At 38.6% G+C, this 23,021-nt stretch overlaps 1 protein-coding gene across 1 annotated transcript in view; it reads right to left on the bottom strand.

Annotated features, from left to right (window-relative positions):
* LOC130908928 (gastrula zinc finger protein XlCGF7.1-like) overlaps positions 1 to 19,281 on the bottom strand; it is a 35,916-nt gene extending 16,635 nt beyond the window's left edge. Inside the window, exon 1 of the mRNA XM_057824875.1 lies at positions 18,987 to 19,281. Within this exon, the coding sequence (XP_057680858.1) occupies positions 18,987 to 18,993 (7 nt within the window). The 5' untranslated portion in view covers positions 18,994 to 19,281. The remainder of the gene's footprint in view (positions 1 to 18,986) is intronic.
* Positions 19,282 to 23,021: the final 3,740 nt, after the last annotated feature.

Here is a 23,021-nt window from a genome sequence, read left to right as displayed (position 1 = left end):
TGTGTGTGTGTCAGTGACGCTATTCTGCTAGACAGCCGGTGTACAAAACCAGCGAATCAAAAAGGAGCACTCCAAACAAAAGGTGTATACTTTTCTTGAATTTAAGGAGGTAAAAAAATGGTAAATGGACAGTACTTATATAGTGCATTTATCTGCATGGTTACCATGCCCAAAGCACTTTACAATAGCACACATTCACACACCCAATGGGGCTGCTGCCATGCCAGGCGCTGTCAACCCATTGGAGGCAAATCAGGGTTCGGTGCCTTGCCCAAGGGCACTTTGACAGTAGGCAGTCGTATCCGGGAATCGAACCACTGACCGTTCGGTCCAAGGACAACTCTGGCTACCAACTGCGCAACGGCCGTGGTCTCAAAATCATCGTAACTTAAATATACAAAATGAAAACATTTAAAACGTCGTACAATAGTATTTTACACGTGTGAGTAGATTCATCAGGGTCCCCCAAGAATTGATAAATCTAAATTCAAGTCTTTTGAGACCTTTTTAAATGCCATTTCAACTGAAAATTAATACTTTTCTCGCACCCATTATTTAGATCATATTGAATCATATTAAATAAATAAAGCACTGAACATCAAATTTAACCTCAATTACTAAGTGTGTTTGACAAAAGAATGCACATATATTGAAGATACAATTAAAACACATTTAAAGTAACATTATAAAGTCTGTCAGAATTTTTATAAACACACACACGCACACAATAATTATGGACAAAAAGAGGAGGAGGACAGGACCCAGACCAGCCATCTTCTGTAACAGGCTAGCCTCTAGTGCACCTGCCAAGACCCCAGTGAACATGGCTAACGCTTGAGTTAAAACGGCGAAATTCACATTCCTTCGAAAGGCAAACGGAAATGTTTAAGCAGATCCACTGCCTTCGCTTGACCCATAAACTGCATCTAAAGTATCTGTACGTAACTTAAGCCCCTATCACATACTCCAAAACAACGGGAATATCGCGGGACTTAACCGTGCAGCAGTTGTGTGAGAAAACAATTTCCCGTGTCGACTGACATGGGAAGCAGTGTGCGTGAAAGCAGGCGTTAAATTCCCGGGTCACAGCAGATGGCTGATGACTTAAATATCATAGCGGCGGCGGATGTAACTTCCTCCCTCTTCGCAGTAAGAGGAAAAGCGGTTAACAAACATCCCAATTATAAACATAGCAAGCTGGAAACAGCTAAATTAAACTGAAAACAATACCAAAATTAAAATGTCAATTATTACGTCGGGCCGGGCCGGGCCGGGCCTCTTTCTCGCTAACTTTTTGAAATAACTACATATTACCAATGTATGAATGATAAACTAAGGAATACTTGTTATAAAATAAATAATTTGAATTAAAAAAAAAGGCGCTGTATGGTCATTGCAGAGCCAGAGCGTGCCTATACGCCCTTTTTAATCTTCCCCTCTGCGAGTCTGCAAAACCGCATCTGTTTATTTATATTTAACAAACTTTTCCAGCGTTATTTCGTTGTGTAAATAAATTTATAATGATCATAAAAATATGCAGTCTATTTAAACATTAAGAAAATGTGCGTTTTTTTTCTGCCAACTGAGAATTCGTTAAGACGGACACGACTTGCGCAAGTCAGTCTTTTATGCAGACATCGTCACAACTGTTATCACACAAAACGCGGGTCGAGCTTTAATACCCACGGACCAGTGCGGGTCGGGCTGGATTTTTTAGGCCCGATTTTACCTCTATATTAAAGTCTTGATGAGCTTAAACTGGCTGCAATTACGAAGTCGGGAATGCTCCCTCTGGAAAAAAACCACGATTTGACCAACATTATGTTTAACAAACTTTTCCAGCGTTATTTCATTGTGTAAATGCATTTATAATGATCAATATAATATATAGACTATTTAAACATTAAGAAAATGTGCGTTTTTTTTCTGCCAACTGAAAATTCGTTACAAAAGACAGTTACAACATCGGGAACGCTCCCTCTGGAACAAAACACAATATGACCAACATTGTGACAGCCGATGCTGTCCAAAAATGACGTAATATCCGAAACAGATCCCCAATGGACTCATTTGAAGTATATGAATGGTGGTCTGTTTTGGTGTTCAGAATCCACAATACTTCTGCCTGCAGGGTTTTCGTTCCACCCACAAACGGACGCATTTCCGATGCAGAGGTGGATGGATTCTCCGTTTTGCCGGTTGTGGTGGTTTGGCACGCACGAGTTGCATTTCGATTTGTAGTGCAGTGCATCGTAAAAATTCTATGCGTCATCTTCGTTATGGATTAAAAAAAAAAAAAAAAAAAAAATTCGGCACGAATATAATTTAGGTTGCACTGAGATGTTCTTGGAAATCAAGACCACGGTGAAAAAATTCCAGACTTACAGCAGCTAATTTAACACTTTTAATACCTTTAATAATGGGAAACTAAATTCAATGCTTTTTTAATACTTTTAATAACCCGCAGGTACCCTGTTCATTAGCACAAACAACAGAATGTGAGGAAGTCATCATATCCATGAAGACCATGAAAAAGTTCGGCAAAAACAAAACACATATTATCCTTTCCAATGCAAAACACAAACTACCGTAATTTCCCGAATATAACGCGCACTTTTTTCCCCAAAATTTATTCTCAAAATCATGGGTGCGCGTTATTCACGGGTACAGGGACGGAGGCAGAAAAAAATTCATAATGATTCATGTTCCATTGTAAGCATGGACCAGCACAATATTACCTAATCCGAACGACAGTGATATAATAATCAAGTTTCATGTGGTAAATAATTGTTTTCATGATATTTTTCAAACCTAAAAAATGTTTTTTTTGTTCTATTATTATTCACCGGTACATTTTTCTAACTGCACATATCTAACTGTACATTTTTCTTTCTGTTTTACGAAAAGTAACGGTTTCGAGGGGATTCTGGGATTGACAAACTCAAATCTAGAGTCATCGTTGCCATTTGTTATGCTTGTTTTTGATACTTGTTTGCTTGCTCTTGTGGGATTATAATCAATAAATCTCATTTATTCTGCATTTTCTAATCAATAAACATTGTCTATTTTGCATAAGTGTGCCTGTTACTGATTCACCGCGAACCTGGAAATTTCGGAAAACACTAACCTTTGCGTTGCAACATGCCAGCCCGCACACGGCAATGTTGTCTTGAAGAGAACGTGTATGGCGATATTTACATTGAAACTCACACAAGTAACAACGTACGTCTTGCACACAAATCGCGGGACATTTGTTTACTTCCGGCTGTTCCCTTAACTAAACTCTTCCCCCGGGGAACTACACAACTTGCCAACATTAGTTCCGCTGGTGAATTCTGTTAAAACTCACTAGAACTCCTTACTTTGTGAAAATTATTATCGTACACTGTGAGCAATTTTACCACAGAAAATAAATATTCTATTTAAAAAAAAAAAAATTTGACAAAAGGATTAAAAAATGCTGCAACCGCTTACTTTATAAAAGTTCGAGACACGAGACTCATATTTATTGGTGCTAAAATTAGGGTGCGCTTTAGACACGGGTACAAGAATTTTCCCTAGATTTTACAGGTAAAGTTGGGGTGCGCGTTATACACGGGTGCGCCTTATATTCGGGAAATTACGGTGACTAAAAACTTACAAAGACGAATGTTAGCCTGGTCTTAGCTGGGAGAGCAACTTCGCCGAGGTTATAAATCTCACGACAACCAAGAACCAAGCTTGAATGAAGGGAGAAAAAAAAAAAGGATAGCGTCAAAGATCGCTAATTGCGACAGATGATCTTGCCCTAAGCACAAATGCACATTCGCTGGACAAGGAGAGGTCTCACTCCCAGTGTTTTTTAGATGAAACCTTTACAAAACAATATTTACATTTTAACTACAGTATTTTTCGGACTACAAGTCGCTCCTGAGTATAAGTCGATCCAGCCATAAAATGCCCAACGAAGAGAAAAAAAACATATACAAGTCGCACCGGAGTATAAGTCGAACTTTTGGGGGAAATTTACTTGATAAAATCCAACACATAGAACAGACATGTCATCTTGAAAGGCAATTTAATATAAAAATACAATAGAGAACAACATGCTAAATAAATGTACAGTGTACAGTGCATGAACAACGAAATGTGAATATACTGTCCTACGCTACGGCTCGGTCCTGACTATACAGCGAACTCCCAAAAGACAATGCTGGACGTCCGTATAATTTGCTGAATCAATTTGGTCCTCGATAGAAAACAGGATCGCATCAACGTAAATAAATGATAATTAGGTACTATTAGTAATAAGTAACAGGTTAGCATGCGTTCGCTATCATTAGCACATCATTCAAACAACCACACAACTGGCTCTAAGTGTCCGATCGCGAGTGGAAAACACACAACAACAACAACAGAAAAGATGATACATGCAGGCATTGCCTCTGTAGAGATGATTTAAAAGCATAAACAATGAAAGTAGGTTCGCAGCCGTCTATTCTCTCTCGCTAACTCGCCCACTCACTCATTCAGAGCTATGTAGCTGTCCGTCTTCTTCTGGCGTGTGAGCACTCTTCTTCACGTAAACAAGTGCAAGTGCAAGACTTTTTTTCAATGTTATATATTTTTTTCACTATCAGTCTTTTCAATTTGTACATAGATGTGTGTGGGTGTGTGGGGGGGTGCGTGTGTGTGTGTGTGTGTGTGTGTGTGCGTGTGTGAGAAATTTGATTGTATGTATATACTTTTGATAATGTGATGGGTGCAATACCTAACCTCACAAAGAGATGCATTGTGTTAGATGGTATATATATATATATTATATACATATATACACATACACAGTAGGGGTGCAACGGTTCAGTTAGCCCACGGTTCGGTTTGAACCTCGGTTTTGTGATCACGGTTTCGGTTCGGTTTGCGTTTAGCTTTTTTTTTTTTTTTTAAACTGCCTTTATTTTGCTTTTAAGAAAATGAAATAAACACTTAAAATGTAAACATTTCCGACTGTTAAAATGCCTCTTAGCTCTTTGGCTAGTGTAGTGACTGACTACTGAAATACACACACAGTATTAAAAAAATACTTGGCAAAGTAACTGGTGCTACCTTTCATGTTTTTTTTCAATTAAAAAAAGCACACAAAAAAACAGTAACCTTTGCTATGTTTGGAGGTCATTTAATGTTGTGAATCAACCGTTAAAAGTTGATAAAATTGCTCCCGTTTTTGCATTAGTTCCCCTCTGTCTACTTTCGACGTGAAAATTTTAAGACTGTTTCATCCTTTAAAGATAGACCCAAGTCAAGATTTTGCCAATTTAGGAGTATTTTAGATAAAAAGTTACTTAGGTTCTCTAGGAAGGTTCACTACAACAGAGCCTTTCTGAGAAGTCTACCGCTCTAAAATGGCGGCTGTTTACTAACACTACCGAGTCTGCCGTCTTGCACGTAGTTCTATATGCATGAGACATCTGGGCGTAGATTGTCGGCTGCTGGCTACAGTCAGGAAATATTGGAGCCACGTAGCCTAGCATCGCGTTTGCTACAGCGTCACAACAAACACTCTTCCCTCTCAGTGTCTCTGACTTTTCTCGTGTCATTCAACTAACGTATTAACGCACATTGTCTCGTTGCCGAAACGTTGACAAAATCCTAACAGTGGAAAAAAAGTAATGCACGAAAAACGTACAGATTTTGAACGTAACGTACGGCGTACACATTTAAAAATCAATGCTCACTAGTACAAATTACGCCGAGACCATACAATTTGACAGATATGACTTACAGTGGACCGTCACAGACTCACAGTTAGGTAGTACCACTCTAGCACGGGACATCCAACTATCAGTGGTCAGGGCAAAACTATGTGCTGTAGCGAAATCATCTTCGATGGCTTTGCGTGCCATTTCATAAATGATGGGGATTGCGTTGTTGGAGAAATATGTCCGCGAGGAAACAATGTAACGCGGGTCAAGCATTGCAAATAAATTAACAAAGCCCACCGTGTGTTTTCACTGGTGTCATCTTCGGGGTTGTCCTGCTCTGAGAAAGTGATATCTGTGGGTAATGCCGGCTGAGGTGCCGGAGTCATGTTATAAGTGTTGCCATTAGCATAGGGAACAAGCGCTGAGCAATGCTTGCAACTTTTTTTTTTTTTTTTTTCTTCAATATTTTCTCTCCCTCCGCATTGTAGTCCACGGGGAAACAGAAATGTTGCCACACTGCTGATTTGAAAGAAGCCAGTGCTTCCTCAAAATGCGGTCTCTCCACTCCTTCGCTCGCCGTAGCTTTTTGTTTTCTTTCTTGTTTCACTTTCACTTCACTCGCAAGCGAGAGAGGGCATTACTCGGCTTCTATTACACAGGTGTTTGACAGCGATCGGACATTTACTTGCGGGGCGGGAATTTCTCCACAGCTGTGCTTCACGCCACACACAGGCACAGAGAGCTCGACCAATTCATTCCACAAGCGTTCGGAATAAATTAATCGCAAAACCGAAAAGGCGCGGTTCATAAAGGCGTATTGAACAAGACACGTCGGTTGAACCGCAAACCGTTGCACTGCTAACACACAGTACATATATATATGTGTGTGTGTTTATATTAGGGGTGTAACGGCACACAAAAATCTCGGTTTGGTACGTACCTTGGTTTTGAGGTCACGGTTCGGTTCATTTTCGGTACAGTAAGAAAACAAAATGCAAAATATAAATGCTAGTTGTTTATTACACACTTCTGTGCTTTCAACAATAGGAACAGTAGCCTATACAAAGCTAGAATTCTGCTCAAAAAGTAGCGGGTATTTAAAGATAACAATCCAACAACAATTTGCCTTTTAGACCCCGCGTATTGGTCAGCTTTCTTTCTGAAAGAAAGAAGAAAAAAGTCCTGTGCTAAAGAGAAAAGCAATTCCAATGACAAAGATTTTAACATGTATTTTACAAATGAAATGCCTCAATGATTTTTTTTTTCTTATGAACGGTTTTCAAAAGCTTTATTGGTGGATTTTCTCAAGTTAAAGCGCCACACAGAAATTAATAAATTTAATTGTGTAAGCAGGATCTGTGTATTATTATTTAATTACAGGTGTTGTTTCTCATTTCAGTTTATTTTATTTAAATGGGCTATTATTTATTTTATTATGTGTTTGTATTTACAAATGTGATGTGATATTGTATATTTTATGTTGTATAACTTTAGTTCCTATGTGAATATTAGTTCCTACTTGTTTTGTTGTGGTAGGAGGGTTCTGTATTGAACACGGGGCCGTGTTGGTTATTATTATAGCAGAGAATACAACTGAAAATCAGCAAAGACAAGTGAGTCACCTGTGCCTCGATCTACCACTCAAGAGATCTGATGGAATCAAAAAGTGGGTTACGATTAGAGCAGGGCGGTAAACCGAAAATTTACCGTTACCGAAATTCTTCACGATGACCGACGTAATTTTGACCATGTCGGTAAATTCGGTAATTTAATAAAAGAAGAAAATATAGCCTTTTCATCCCGCTTTGACTCTGTGTTGTTCGGCTATGTTCATTCCCCTTTAAGAAAGCAGACAGTGCGCTTACGTTTGGAGTCACATGGTTTTCAGGAAGCCAATCAAACAGAAGCCCGGTAGGCTAACGCTAGCAGCTAACGCTAGCGGCTAACGCTACAAGTAAACGGGATGAAGTCGGGCTTAAGTTAGCTTCGCCAAACTTTCACCCGACATTAAGTAAACTCTTGACGGGTTCCAGATAAAGATGGAAAAACCGAGGTTTTTTTGAAACAATGAACCACTTTTAAGACAATTGCCCTAAATTGAATCACTGTTTGACACACTGCAAGAGCCCCATCTACTGGATAAACAGTGCAAGTTTCTTTTTAAAAGTAAAGTTGACAAATTGCCTCAGCATTACATATCTTCAATAGAATTAAGTGGATGTCGTCTATTTCAACCAGGAGATCGTGTCGTCATTAAGTGTGATTTACACAATTAAAGTTGACCTCTTTAAGCCTGTGTCATTGCTTTTGTCTGTGAAGATGTGTTCAAAGCAGTATTTGTAATACACGACAGTGCTAGTCTTGTAAGTGGCTCGTCCTAGATGACGGGGAGTAACTATGTATTGTTTATTTTTTGTAAAAATTACACTACAGTAAGCACAGTGCTTGGGAACAGGAATATTATTGCATACTGTTAGGATTTCCAAAATCATAAGATGTAAATTGAGCCGAATAAAAGAAAGGAAAGGTTTGTGAAACATTTTATTTTTTAATTAAGTATAATTTCTGGGGGGCGGGTGGATGTGTCGTATTTGTATCTATTCTAAATATCTAAACGTATGCCACTATCTAGTGTATAACAATGCGGAATGAATTTAATGAAATTCAAGTGATGATATTTTTCAAGCCATACAAAGCTGTTATAAATGTTCACACAAGAATTCTTATTGTTTACAAGATTTTTTTAAATACTTAATGTTTGGACTGCATGTGCAATTGTTAAATTGAAAGCTGGTAAATAAATTTAACGAGAAACTGTTAATTTGTATTCCATACATTGATTCAAATTTTCAAATTATATAACTGTTTGCTTGGGCGAATTTATCGTCATTTATCGTTATCGAGGTAAATCTGCTCAATTTATCGTGATATGTACTTAAGGCCATATCGCCCAGCCCTAGTTACGATTGCATATTAGTTTGAAAATCGACTGGATCCACCGTATTTTTACACGAGTGACTTCCGGTCTGCCCGGTTTGCTAGCTAGTAGTATTGACGCTGGATAATATAATAAACTCTGCCGTTCTTTTCTCGTGCGTCGCGTTAAGCCGCTTCTGGGACGCGTCTAACACGCGGCCGCACTGCGACTGGTGTGCATTGGCTGATTGATTTTAACGGCCGCGTTTCACTGCGTTCTCGCGGCAGCCACGTTGTCACGCCGTTGACGTTTCTTACTGTCCTACCGTGTTGGTCCTCATTATAGTAGAGAAGACGGAGTATATATAATCTACACAAAGAAACTGTAACCCGATCGACTCACAGCCTCGAAAAGTAAGGGTTACATTATGTCAGAAACTCGTTCGGTACGCCTCCGCTCCGAACCGAGCACCAAGTACCGAAATGGTTCAATACGAATACATGTACTGTTACACCCTTAGTGTGTGTGTATATATGGCGTAAAACATTCAGGTGACTTGAAGTTCCGCTCTGACACCCCCAATTTGGCCAAATTTTAAAATTGTCCAATATGCATGTGCGAAACATCATTATTTTTTTTTAAACTGTAAAACCCTAACTGGAGGTGAGAGCACGCAAGAGCATAATTAAAGACGCCATGATTTTAACGAGATATTATCGCGTACTTACCTCTTTTCGATCCAAAAACTCCATGTTACATGTATCACCGGCTGTCAAGACACAGCTGTGAATGGCCACAGCCGGATTTTTGGGAGATTTTATGGGTGAAACATGATAACAAGGGTCGCGATGCAGAAATCGTAGACATCAAGGAGTGGTCGAGATTTTCATTTTGATATATTTACCCTTTTAAATGTTTTTTTTTTTTTTCAATTTTTCTTTGTTTGGATCGATTATCATCTAAATATTGGGGAAAATGCAACAGTAACGAAAAAAGTACGATAAAGCTATAGTTATCAGGTAGATATCTGAGTTTTTTACAGAGGCTAATTTTTTTCATTGTGACGTAATTTGTTTAAAAGTTTAAAATATGCGAGTGAATACATTTTTAAAGTTTGAAGGGGAAAAGATATCGTCATCGCATACACCATATAATTGTTTGCATTAATCTAACACATATATAGTCTAACACATACATATGGTACAAGTTCTCGTAGGCACCATCTAACTGTTTGCATTACTCTAACACACGTAATATAATTAATCAGGAAATAGTATAATTTTCATATTTACGGTAGGACTACACTACTAATATAAAATAAATAGCACACCATAGTTTAATGAGAAGAAATAGAAGAGATACACAATGCCGTCTTATCACAAGATTGACGCACCAACTCTTGCAATCAGCTCCCCCAGCCAACTCCAAGGACAAAGCGCTTTGTCCTAAAACAAGTACAGCCAGCCCGGACTGCAAAGTTGATAGCGGGCGTCCCAATCCGCGCACGAACCTAAGCCGCCCAAAACCGGCCACCGAGGGGAAGACCCAAAAGCAATGCCCAGACACACCTTCGGACATACCTTAAGCACGCCCCACATCATCACTGACTTTAAAAAGACTGGACACTGAGATAACACAGATTTTTTGCTGCTCGTAAACATGTAGCCTTGTTTTGGATCCAGAATTGTCCCTCCGTCGTCTGTATTTAACTTGTTTTTACCATTGTCGACGAATAAATTGTCAACCTGTTTTCGGTGAGTGTTCTTCAAGCTTTTAAAACATGGAGTCAGTACAAAGGGTTAAAATAAGAGGATGCGCGAAGTTCTGCCTTCCCGGTCGGCGCGTGCGGAGGCAGCGTCGGCCGAGCGGCACTTGTTTTGGTTGGTGCTGTTCCCGGGTGCGTCTGGGCCGTGGGGGGCGAATTTCAACAAGTTGTTTTTTTTTAAAACATACTACAAGACATCAATGAATAATTCTAAGTAAAAAATGACAGACATTTTGAATATCAAATATAATAAGCTTCTTTTAATGGCTGGGTTGAAACAAAAGCAGTTGCGCGACGTCTGTAAAAGGGGGGTTTTCAGGGTAAAACGGACAAATTAAAAATAGGTTCATGCGCCATGAATCTGCTATGGCAGCATATAAACATATTGTTCTATCAAACGCAACAGTTCTTTTGGCTTAAAATACAGAAGTTTATTTTAAAGAGGGGTGCAAGAGCAAAAACTGCTTTTGCAGTCTTGTCTGTGTTTTCGCCATACAGTGTATCACAAAAGTGAGTACACCCCTCGCATTTCTGCAGATATTTAAGTATATCTTTTCATGGGACAACACTGACAAAATGACACGTTGACACAATGAAAAGTAGTCTATGTGCAGCTTATATAATAGAGTTTGTGTATTTTCCCCGCAAAATAACTCAAAATATAGCGATTAATAACTAAACCCCTGGCAACAAAAGTGAGTACACCACATGGGAATTACGTACATCCCTAAATGTCCAAATTGAGTACTGCTTGTCGTTTTCGCTCCAAAATGTCATGTGACTCGTTACAGGAGTGCTGTCAGCATTGCTTCAGAGATTAAAGCGGTGGGGGGTCAGGCTGTTAGTGCTCAGGTCATACGCCGTACTCTACATCAAATTGGTGTGCATGGCTATCACCCCAGGAGGAAGCCTCTTCTGAAGACGGTACACGAGAAAGCCCGCAAACAGTTTCCTGAAGACATGTCAACAAAGCACATGGATTACTGGAACCATGTCCTATGGTCTAATGAGACGAAGATGAATTTGTTTGGTTCCGATGGTCTTAAGCATGTGTGGCGGCGACCAGGTGAGGAGTACAAAGATAAGTGCACTAACAGCCTGACCCCCCAACCGCTTTAATCTCTGAAGCCATGCTGACAGCACTCCTGTAACGAGTCACATGACATTTTGGAGGGAAAATGACAAGCAGTACTCAATTTGGATATTTCGAGATGCAGGAGCAATGTGGGGTTCAGTATCTTGATCAGGGATACTTTGAGAAGTTCTTCAGGGGGCAGAATCGAACCCACAACCTGGTCTGTGCACCTTTTGGCCAATCGGTTTTCCTTCTAATTTTGGGAAACAAAAAACGGAAAATGAGCACAATTCAATTTTTTTCGTTTTATGTGTGTTAATAAAAAATAAAGAATCATCTCCCGTAGAGCAGGGCGGTAAACCGAAAATTTACCGTTACCGAAATTCTTCATGATGACCGACTTAATTTAGACCATGTCGGTAAATTCAGTAATTTAATAAAATAAGAGAATATAGTCTTTTCATCCCGCTTTGACTCTGTGTTGTTCGGCTATGTTCATTCCCCTTTAAGAAAGCAGTCGGTGCGCTTACGTATGGAGTCACGTGGTTTTCAGGAAGCCAAACAAACAGAAGACCGGTAGGCTGACGCTAGCGGCTAACGCTACAAGCTAACGTGATGGAGCCGGGCTTAAGGGAGCTTTGCCAAACTTTCACCCGACATTAAGTAAACTCTTGGTGGGTTCCAGACGGGCTTTCACCCAGTGTCCTGCCCTGGTTCTCACGATTTCAGGAGAGGATGCTTTCAGTGCTTTCCTCTGGTAGCCAAGCCACAGGCTAACGCTTGCGGCTAACGGTACAAATGAACGTGATGGGAGTCGGATAGTGGCTCTAACCTTATTGAAACGGCTGAAATTAATGAGGCGGCACGGTGGCTTAGTGGTTAGCACATCTGCCTCACAGTTCTGAGATCAAGGGTTCAATCCCGGGCTTCGGCCTTCCTGTGTGGAGTTTGCATGTTCTCCCCGTGCCTGCGTGGGTTTCCTCCGGGAACTCCGGTTTCCTCCCACATCCCAAAAACATGCATGGTAGGCTGATTGAACACTCTAAATTGTCCGTAGGTATGAGTGTGTGCGTGAATGGTTGTATGTCTCCTTGTGCCCTGCGATTGGCTGGCAACCAGTTCAGGGTGTCCCCTGCCTACTGCCCGTACTTGGCTGGGATAGGCTCCAGCACCTCCGCGACCCTCGTGAGGAAAAGCGGCATGGAAAATGAATGAATGAATGAATGAAATTAATGAGTGGACTGGGCACGAACATCATCTAGCAATCATTATGTCGCGTTATTTGGTATTTCTGTGTGATTTCTCTGAAAGCTTTCATGATGGTAAAGCACTCAGCATAAAGTATCATCCAACAGTGAAGCCTATATATAATATGACAGTTTAATGGCCACAGCTATTTTTCTGTATGTGTTTGCTTTATTCTGCCATCATAAAATCTTAAATGTTTCATTGGCATCAGAGCAATACAACTTTAATCTGGTTGTGTCTGTGTGGGGCGTGCATGCATTAAAAAATGTTCTGGAAAAAAAAACTGAAACCTGATGTAAACACTTGTGTTGAATAATTATGTCACAGCAGCCATTACCAATAAGTTGTCTGAACTGTACTGTTAAAGCTGCAAGTCATTTGTGTTACAATGACATGTTTGCACAGTCGTCATATTGATTTTTATAATGTTGTACATTTTTCAAATCATACAAGCTGTTATAAATGTTCACACAAGAATTCTTATTGTTTACAAGATTTTTTTTATACTTAATGTTTAGACTGCATGTGCAATTGTTAAATTGAAAGCTGGTAAATAAATTTAACGAGAAACGGTTAATTTGTATTCCAAGCATTGATTCAAATTTTCAAATTATGTAACAGTCCGCTTGGGCGAATTTATCGTCATTTATCGTTACCTAGGTAAATCTGCTCAATTTACCGTGATACGTACTTAAGGCCATATCGCCCAGCCCTAATCTCCCGTTTCCCAATTAAAAAGTGCTAATTCAATAATGGAAAACGAGCCTCAGTCAGTTTATCCAATATCAGTTTATTGAACTGCAGTCGAAAAACAAAATACGCCCAATATCTGTGTTTTCCATATGTGTTTTTAATATTAAATTAATATCATGCAGCTGCAGCAGGGTCTTGCTAGTTTAGTTGAGGAAGAACATCGTCTTCCGGGTCAAGGCTCATTGTAAAAGTGAACTTGGCGGGAAAAAAATATTGGGCGCATTTTGTTTTTAGACTTCAGTTCAATAAACTGATATTGGAAAAACGGATGAAGCCTCATTTTCCGTTATTGAATTACCCGTTTTGAATCAGGAAACAGGAGATTTATTTCTCGTTTTTTGCTAACACACATAAAAAAAAAAAAAACAGAATCGGGCTCATTTTCCGTTTTCCAAAATTAGTGGGAATAACTAACGGCCAATAGGTACACGGACCCAACCTCTGGGTTAGGGAACGACTACCACTAAGGCACTGCTAGTGTGTAACAAGCTAAACAAACATTGACACATTTGGGATTTTCTTGTAAAGCTGCCAAGCTTCTCTGGCAAGATCAAAGCAAGAAACCTGTCAATCATTGCGCCTTTGATCGTAGAGCGACTCGGCTTCACTGGCAAGATCAAAGCTAGAAAATCAACGTTAACTTTAAGTAGCTAACTCCAGGGCACTGCAGCCCAAGAAAAGCAGCAGGAGGGAGAGTGAGGCTGTACAAGCAGAAAACCATTATCAACCCTGTGCTACCTGTGAACATAGTGGTGCTAATATTGTCTGGTTTTATTTACCCCTGGACACCATGTGGCTTACTACAGGTAGTCCCCGGGTTACGACGTACCCGACATACGTGATTTGGAACCTACGACGCCGGAGTCTCGTTTGCTATTTTGTCTGTAGTGTTTTTTTAAAAATATTTTTTCTCTTAATAATGTTGACTTTGTTTTGTGATGAATGCTTTTATTTTAGCACAGAGCAGGTAATATTGTCAAGTTGTACGGTTTCGGCGTAATTTGTACAAGTGAGCACTGATTTTTAAATGTGTACGCCGTACGTTAAAAATCTGTACGTTTTTTGTGCATTACGTTTTTTTTCCCTCCGTTCAGATCTTGTCACCGTTTCGGCAATGAGACAATGTACGTTACGATGCGTTACTACGTTGGTTGAATGACGCGAGAAAAGTCAGAGACACTGTTGGAAACGCGATGCTAGGCTGGGTGGCTCCAATATTTCCTGACTGTAGCCGAGAGCCTACAATCTACGCCTAGATATCACATGCTTATAGAACTACATGCGAAATGACAAACGGCGGCGTTAATAAACAGCCGCCATTTTGAAGCAGTAGACTTCTCAGAAAGGCTCTGTTGTAGTGAAGCTTCCTAGCGAACTTAAGTAACTTTTTATCTAAAATACTCGTAAACCAACAAAATCTTGACTTGAATCAATCTTTAAACGACGAAACAGTTTTAAAACTTAAACATGTCGAAAGTAGACAGAAGGGAACTAATGCAAAAGTGGTAGAAATTTTAACAACTTTAACAGTTGATTCACAACATTAAATGACTTTCAAACATAGCAAAGGTTACTATGTTGTTGGGGGTTTTTTTAAATGAAAAAAAAAAAAAAAAAAAAACATGAAAGGTAACACCAGTTACATTGCCAACTAACTAATTACTCTTACATTCAGGTAACAGTTACTAATTCAATTACTTTCTGGGAGAAGTAATTTGTCATTTGTAACTGTAATTAATTACTTTTTTAAAGTAAGATTAACAACACTGGTCATAGAGATGAAGTCTGAAGAATGAAAAGTGACAAAAGCGGAGATTTTATTCTGCCAATTTGTTGCCGAACACAATTTGCCTGCAACTATTAATGATCACGTCTCAGAATTAGCAAAAGAAATGTTCCCTGACTTGCTTGTAAAGTTTCCACAGAGGCAACATCTGTATCATCTACATCTTTTGTCCTGTTTATTGTACTTTTTTTTTTTTTTATTGTGGTCAAATACTTGGGGCGAGTTGATGTGATTGTTTTGGATGATGTGCGGACGCTAACTGATTCTTGCTTATCGTTTCTGTGGATTCTCATTGCTGGATAACACTAATTTGAATCGCTGTTATTGAAAATTTAATTTCATTTTTATTTTAGTTTCATTCTGCAAGTGTTGATGTCATCATGAGCAGCTGAATAAAGTCAGCAAACCACACGGGTGTCTGACATCTTCATTTTGGAGCTTAGCTCGCTGTCTAGCTAGGACTTAGCTCTACTTGGCGAGGACAGGATAATGAAGTACAATACCCGTTTTTGAAGAGTTATTTTGAGATTTAGAGGGTATTTGGGGGTACTTAAAGGCTTCGTTACCACTTAGGTGGAAATTCGTGTAACGTTGCCAGCAAAGGAACGGAACTCGTTTATAACCCGGTGACTACCAGCATTATTATTATGGCATTCCTTCACATGCAAGAAAGAATCATTATTCTAGCGAATGTTGCCCATTGTTTTTTGTAGTTGTACAAGTTGTCTGTTTTGCAGAAATGTGCTCCAGTGTTATTTGTTCCAAGACTAAATTTAGCCATTGGTTCTTGTTAATATTTTGTTTATTTTTCCAATTCAGCAATATAGTTTTTTTTAAAGCTATCATTAAAGTCGCCAGCAGCAGATGGACTTGATTACATGAGATATTCACAGCAGACAATGAAGACAAAGATTTGGAGACAATGGAATCTTGCAGTTGAAAAGGTATGACTGTTGTACAGGTTCACACTGCCAAATAGCAGGTAAATATCTACCAGGAGTATTCTCCTCACAGTTTGTGCATCTATTGGATTGGGAAAACCTTATTTTGTAAGTATTAAATTAAGTTGTATGCAGTCTATGCAGTGTTTGAAATTGGATAAATTGCAGAATGCTATTCTTAGTCGTAAATGTATTTTGACACATTTGTGTCCAGCAACTATTATCGGACATTACTGAAAGGTCGTATCTCCATTTTCCGATTGGTAAATATGTAGAATTGTTACATGAGAATAATGCAATTCTAGTGCTTTACATCACATTAAAATGGGTAAGAACCAATCAAAAACAGTCAAGACAGAATAAAAATCACAAATGGGGGGGCTGCGTATATTTGTGTACCATTCGTTCATTCCATATCTGTTTTAGAATCCAAAATCGGAAAACGGATAATGTGTAGAGCTGAAACGAATACTCAAGCAACTCGAGTTTAAAAACTGATCTGAGTAATTTTATTCGCCTCGAGGAATCGTTTAATTTTGTCAGCTCGATGCATCACGTTTTGCCCGGACTGCTTTTAACGCGGGAATATGCACTGACGTAACGTGCGTAGAGGAATAAGCAATAATACCTGACTACAGCCACTACAAACTATGCCAACGTTGCTAAAAACTATGCCCGCATGATGCTACGGTGGTTGTACATAGCGTCTGATGTGTCTCATAGATATCACATGTATATAGAACTAGATGAGAAATGACAGACTCGGCAGCGTTAGTAAACAGCCGCCATCTTAAAAGCAGTAGACTTCTCAGCGCTAATAAATAAGATTAACATTACTGTCACTTGCTAACGTAATGTTAGCCCTGCGAAGGGCTAGGTTTCTCAGGTAGCTCAGCAGTCATTGCTGGATAAAACACCAAGTAGCACTGGTCCCAAATGTGCTCAAATACAGCAGGTATCATACATTTATTATGAACACTGCAAAAACTAAAAATCCTATCAGAATTTACAGTTTAGACTAACTTAAAACTTAACTAGAACTTCAAATTAGCTTGACACAAATGGAAATTCAATTGAAACACGTGGAACAAAACACGTAACTTTTAAATGATGTGTGTTATCAAGCGTAATGACATTTATTTATATAAGAATTTTTTTTTTTTTTTTTTAATAAGCAGTGAGTTTTTTTTTTCTAGTCACATCTGAGATGCAATTGATGGCGGTTTTCAACAATGTACATCCAAAATAAAGAAACTGATTGCCTTGAAAATTGTTCAATATTAGATGAAATGTCTTGTTTTCTCATTTATTTTATTAGAGGCATGCGAAATTTCCGATTCTTAGATTATTAGCGATTCGGCCGTGGAAGATTCGAGAACGATTCACAAACGTCCAAATTCCGATTATTGAATTGTACCAGGTAAAGCGAGAGTAAATATCATGTTCAACTCATGCCGCCAGATTAAAAAAAAAAAAAAATTGTAATAATACCTGACTGCGGCCGTCAGCCGCTACAAACAGCGCTCAGTTGCTAGTTGCTACAAACATATGGCAACATAGGGCTATGGTAAATATCACATATATCGAGAACTAGATGTGAAATGACAGACGGCCGTGTTAGAACATGTACCAAGAACTAGATGCGAAATTACAGACTTTCCCGTACTAGTAAACAAGCGCCATCTTAAAGCAGTAGACTTCTCTAGAAGGCTATGTTGTAGCGAACCTAATTACTTTTTTATCTAAAAAGAAAAAAAAACCCAACCCTAAATCGGCAAAATCTTGACTTGAATCTATCTTTAAATGATGAAACAGTTTTAAAACTTTGACATGACGAATGTAGACAGAAGGGAAATTATGGACCAACGGGAGCAATTTTAACAACTTTAACGGTTGATTCACAACATTAAATTAATTGAATGTAGCTTAAAGCTGCTGATACAGAATGGGGACTTGAGTATTTTATTTATTGTTTATAACTTGATACTAAAGTAGTAGTTTGGTTTAGCCTGAGAGGATTTTTGAATAATTTTGGAACTAATGTAAAAATAATTAAAAGCCTGGGGTTTTACAATCGAATCGGAGCCTCTGAATCGTAATCCAATCGTTAGGTGCCCAAAGACTCCCACCGCTAATATTTATAATAGCTCTTTACCTAAAAAAAATGTTTTATCCGGTGACTCGATTAAGTGATAGAATTTTCAGTCGAATACTCGATTTCTAAAATATTCGATAGCTGCAGCAGTGCAGCCTAGACAAGTGATTTCATGTCTCGTTTTCAAGTGGCTATGGTATTTTTTCTCTATTTGTATTTGATTTGTATGATTTTTGAGGTGTCGTGCCCCGGAAGTTGTTGACTTTTTTTTGTCAGGAAGGTCAGTCAGTTTCTACCAGGTGATTTACATTGATGGCTCAGTCAAGCAGCATGATAGCTAATGTTTTACATGTATCGTTTTTGTTAAGGATGGCGGATGTGTATGTGCTTTTTAAAGAAGGGAAAACGCTGTTTTCAAACAGCGATCTCGTATCAGTGTATCAACAACTTTTGGGTCACAACACATCGAAAACGTCAACAGATATGGAATGAACAAATAACACAATATTTTTCATTTGAAACCGAAAAATGAAATAACACGTGTTATCAGTTTTTCGAATTTGGATTTGAAAACGAGAAATGAAATAAGTCGTGATCGGTTTTCCAATTTTGGAATCTAAAACATATGGATTGAACGAATGATACACGGATATGCGTGACAGCACGAGTCATACATTTTGTGTATGTATTTGCGAAACAATAGAGTCAAAAGTCAACTTACTCACCTGACATTTTGGGACTTGACGTTTGCTTGCTCGGCGACGTGTCGATCCTGGTTTGTTCTCTTTGTTAGCGGCTAAACGAGGCTAGGCTAACCTATGCTGGCCTCGAAGTTTCGACGTGCACCCAAACCACTCAAAGCACAAGCGAGACTAAACGGATTCTTGGCGTGTCCGAAAATTTCTGCCACCTCTCAATCGATTACATTACGTCGTGGGGCTAAAGAGAGATGAAAAGTTTATGGTCTTCTTCCAAGCACTACTTTTCCAAAGTAAGCAATCCGGTCTGTCACCAGCGGCAACTCCTCCTCCCCAGCCACTCACATCCCCTACGTCATGACGCATGACGCGAACGTACACGACACCGCAATTTTTTATTTTTATTTTTTTGCTTAGTTTTCTTGTCCAACGTGAAACAGGAACGCTACTTTTGATGGGCCTCATTTCACAATACTCATTTATGGGTAAATTTCATTTTGATGAAATTCAATTATATCGTGGGGGTGGGTCATGAACGTCTTGTTCTAATCACATCAGAGCCACAAAATACTGCAAAGGAAAATATGCAGTCATGCATTTTTAGGTAGAAACGGCAATTTGTGGAGAAATTTCGATTTTGATTTGGGGTCATTTCGAGGACATGTCCTGTGGATATCAGGTCACTTCCTGTTAAATTGGGGACACTTCCTGTTGATATCCGGTCACTTCTTGTTGATTTGGGTGACACGTCCTGTTGATATCAGGTCACTCTCTGTTGATTTGGGGACATTTCAGGGACTCTTCCTGTAGATATCGGGTCACTTCCTGCTGATTTTGGGGACACTCCCTGTTGCATGACTGACAATGGCATCAACTTACATCTGTGACATTTGAATGTCAATTGCCTGTCATGGTAAATGATCAAAAATCACAAGAACCTATGTTTTCCATTTAACTATTTAAAATGGATGAAAAATATGAACGTGCATATGGAGGTAGATTTGTGTCTTTATTATTCAATCAAAAAAAAAAAGTTGCTTCAATCAAATAAAAAGTTGCTTCAATCAAAATATATATTTTCAATCGAAGAAAACGTCACTTCAATCAAAAAAATGTGTTTGAATGCAAAAATAAATTTGAAACTCCCAAAAATATATTTGAAAACTATTTTTCTCTGATTGAAAAAAAATTTTTTTGATTTAAGTCAAGTTTTTTTTGATTGAAACACCATTTTTGATTGAAGTCATGTAATTTTGCGTTGGGACCACAATTTGGCTAGGACATTTGTGTCTTTATTATTCAATCAAAAATTAAGTTGCTTCAAACAAAAAATATATATTTTCAAAAGAAAAATCACTTCAATCAAAAAATTTAAAAATATTCAATCGTAGAAAAAAAGGTTTGAATGTGAAAAAATATTTGAGACTCAGAAATTCGCATTTGAACACTTTATTTTTCATTCAAACTGTTTTCTTTGATTGAAGCAATCCTTTTTGTGTTTGAACCATATAAGGGGTAGGACATTTGTGTCAAAATCATTCAATCGCAATAAAAGTTGCTTTAATCAAAAAATTATTTTTAATCAAAGAAAAAAATCATTTGCAAAAATATATATTTTTTGAAAATATTTTTTTTAAATTTGAAATCTATATATTTTTTTGAAGTGTCACTTTTTTGAAAAGCAAAAAGTTTTAAACTCTTTTTTTTTCAAAGTGGAAAAAGTTTTGAACACACTTTTTTTTTTTTTGAAGTGGGAAAAGTTTTGAAGGCACTTTTTTTCGATTGAATCATTTTGACACAAAGATTCAACTTCAACGCTAGTTCCGGTGTGTTTGTGTGGCAGCTGATTGCGTCAATGGCATAAAAGTATGAAGCAAGAATAATGGCCATTGGCCACCAGGTCTCCATCCAGCCATCGGAGTCTCCTGGAGTCCAAGCCGAATATAGGGCACTGGTACGGGGGTGTAACATCGGCATTTCACCGGAGTACCCGCAACGGCACGTTGCCCTGTCGCGGCACACTGGTCGGTCCCCGATATCACCCCCCAGGCGCGGTGGCCGGCTGTCGAGTGGACGGTCCGCGAATGACACGACACTCATTCAAAGTTGAAGTGACGGGGCTCCAGGCGTGGACGCCGGCGACTCGCCGGTAGTCCACTCTCTTTCTGGGCAGGCTAGTGTCGGGCCACTCGCCGACCACTCTTGTACCGGCGCGTCGCGGACACTCCGGTTGGAACCGATTGCCAACCGTCACGTCAGGGCAGCGGGTGAAGTTCACCGTGTTGAATCACATTAAGCAGCAGGGCACCGTACTCCGGTGAAATGCCGATGTTACACCCCCGTACCAGTGCCCTACATTCGGCTTGGACTCCAGGAGACTCCGATGGCTGGATGGAGACCTGGTGGCCAATGGCCATTATTCTTGCTTCATACTTTTATGCCATTGGCGCAATCAGCTGCCACTCAAACACACCGGAACTAGCGTTGAATCTTTGTGTCAAAATGATTCAATCGGAAAAAAGTGCCTTCAAAACTTTTCCCACTTCAAAAAAAAGTGTGTTCAAAACTTTTTCCACTTTGAAAAAAAAAAAAAAAAGAGTTTAAAACTTTTTGCTTTTCAAAAAAAGTGATACTTCAATAAAAAATATATATACATTTCAAATAAAAAATATATATTTTCAAAAAATATATATTTTTGCAAATGATTTTTTTCTTTGATTAAAAATAGTTTTTTGATTAAAGCAACTTTTATTGCGATTGAATGATTTTGACACAAATGTCCTACCCCTAATATGGCTTGAACACAAAAAGGATTGCTTCAATCAAAGAAAACAGTTTGAATGAAAAATAAAGTGTTCAAATGCGAATTTCTGAGTCTCAAATATTTTTTCACATTCAAACCTTTTTTTCTACGATTGAATATTTTTAAAATTTTTGATTGAAGTGATTTTTCTTTTGAAAATATATATTTTTTGTTTGAAGCAACTTAATTTTTGATTGAATAATAAAGACACAAATGTCCTAGCCAAATTGTGGTCCCAACGCAAAATTACATGACTTCAATCAAAAATGGTGTTTCAATCAAAAAAAACTTGACTTAAATCAAAAAAAAAATTTTTCAATCAAAGAAAAATAGTTTTCAAATATATTTTTGGGAGTTTCAAATTCATTTTTGTCATTCAAACACATTTTTTTGATTGAAGTGACGTTTTCTTCGATTGAAAATGTATATTTTGATTGAAGCAACTTTTTATTTGATTGAAGCAACTTTTTTTTGGATTGAATAATAAAGACACAAATCTACCTCCATACATGCATGGCTGACAATGGCATCGACTTACATCTGTGACATTTGAATGTCAATTGGCTGTCATGGTAAATGATCAAAAATCCCAAGAACCTATGTTTTCCATTTAACTATTTAAAATGGATGTAAAATTTGGACGTGCATGGCTGTCAATGCCATCCATTTAGAAATGAATGGGAACGTTTTTGGCAAATTTAGGTTTTTGGTAAATTCTATATACTTTCATGCCCGTCCTGGAATTTTTGATGTGTAAGTTATGTGATTTAGTCAAAATTGTAGGACTATATACGTACATTTTCAAACTGGCACTTGGAACTTGGGACCCGAAACGGGGCCATACAGTCCCGTGCCGTCCCCCGCTTGATTTTAATGCATCATACACCGAGGAAGTGGGACGGCTGGGACCGGTTCGGGGGGAAGGGCGTGATAGTTGCCTCCTTGCCGCAGGCCCTGACAAGCTTAGTACTAGGTTTTATACACTTGACAGTAAAACTAGTTTAGTGAACAATATGGTTCACGTGAAATAGAATTTACTCAGATGCTTCAATTGTTTGTTTACTTTCACGCTTGCTTGCTAGCAGTTGTTGGCATTGGCTCTAGACCTCGTACCCACAACACCGCTCATTCGTTTTCTGTTCTGGAGGCTTTAAAAACGGATTCGACACACAAACTCTGAGAGTTTAAGGTGCGGTCAAACAATAAACAAGAGCTTTAATGAATGAGGCACACATGTTTCACACACATGTTTTGCAATC

The sequence above is a fragment of the Corythoichthys intestinalis genome, chromosome 20, assembly GCF_030265065.1.
Source record: "Corythoichthys intestinalis isolate RoL2023-P3 chromosome 20, ASM3026506v1, whole genome shotgun sequence".
Taxonomy (NCBI): domain Eukaryota; kingdom Metazoa; phylum Chordata; class Actinopteri; order Syngnathiformes; family Syngnathidae; genus Corythoichthys; species Corythoichthys intestinalis.
Note: the sequence above shows the minus strand (reverse complement) of the source record. Positions and strands in the feature narration are given on the sequence as shown.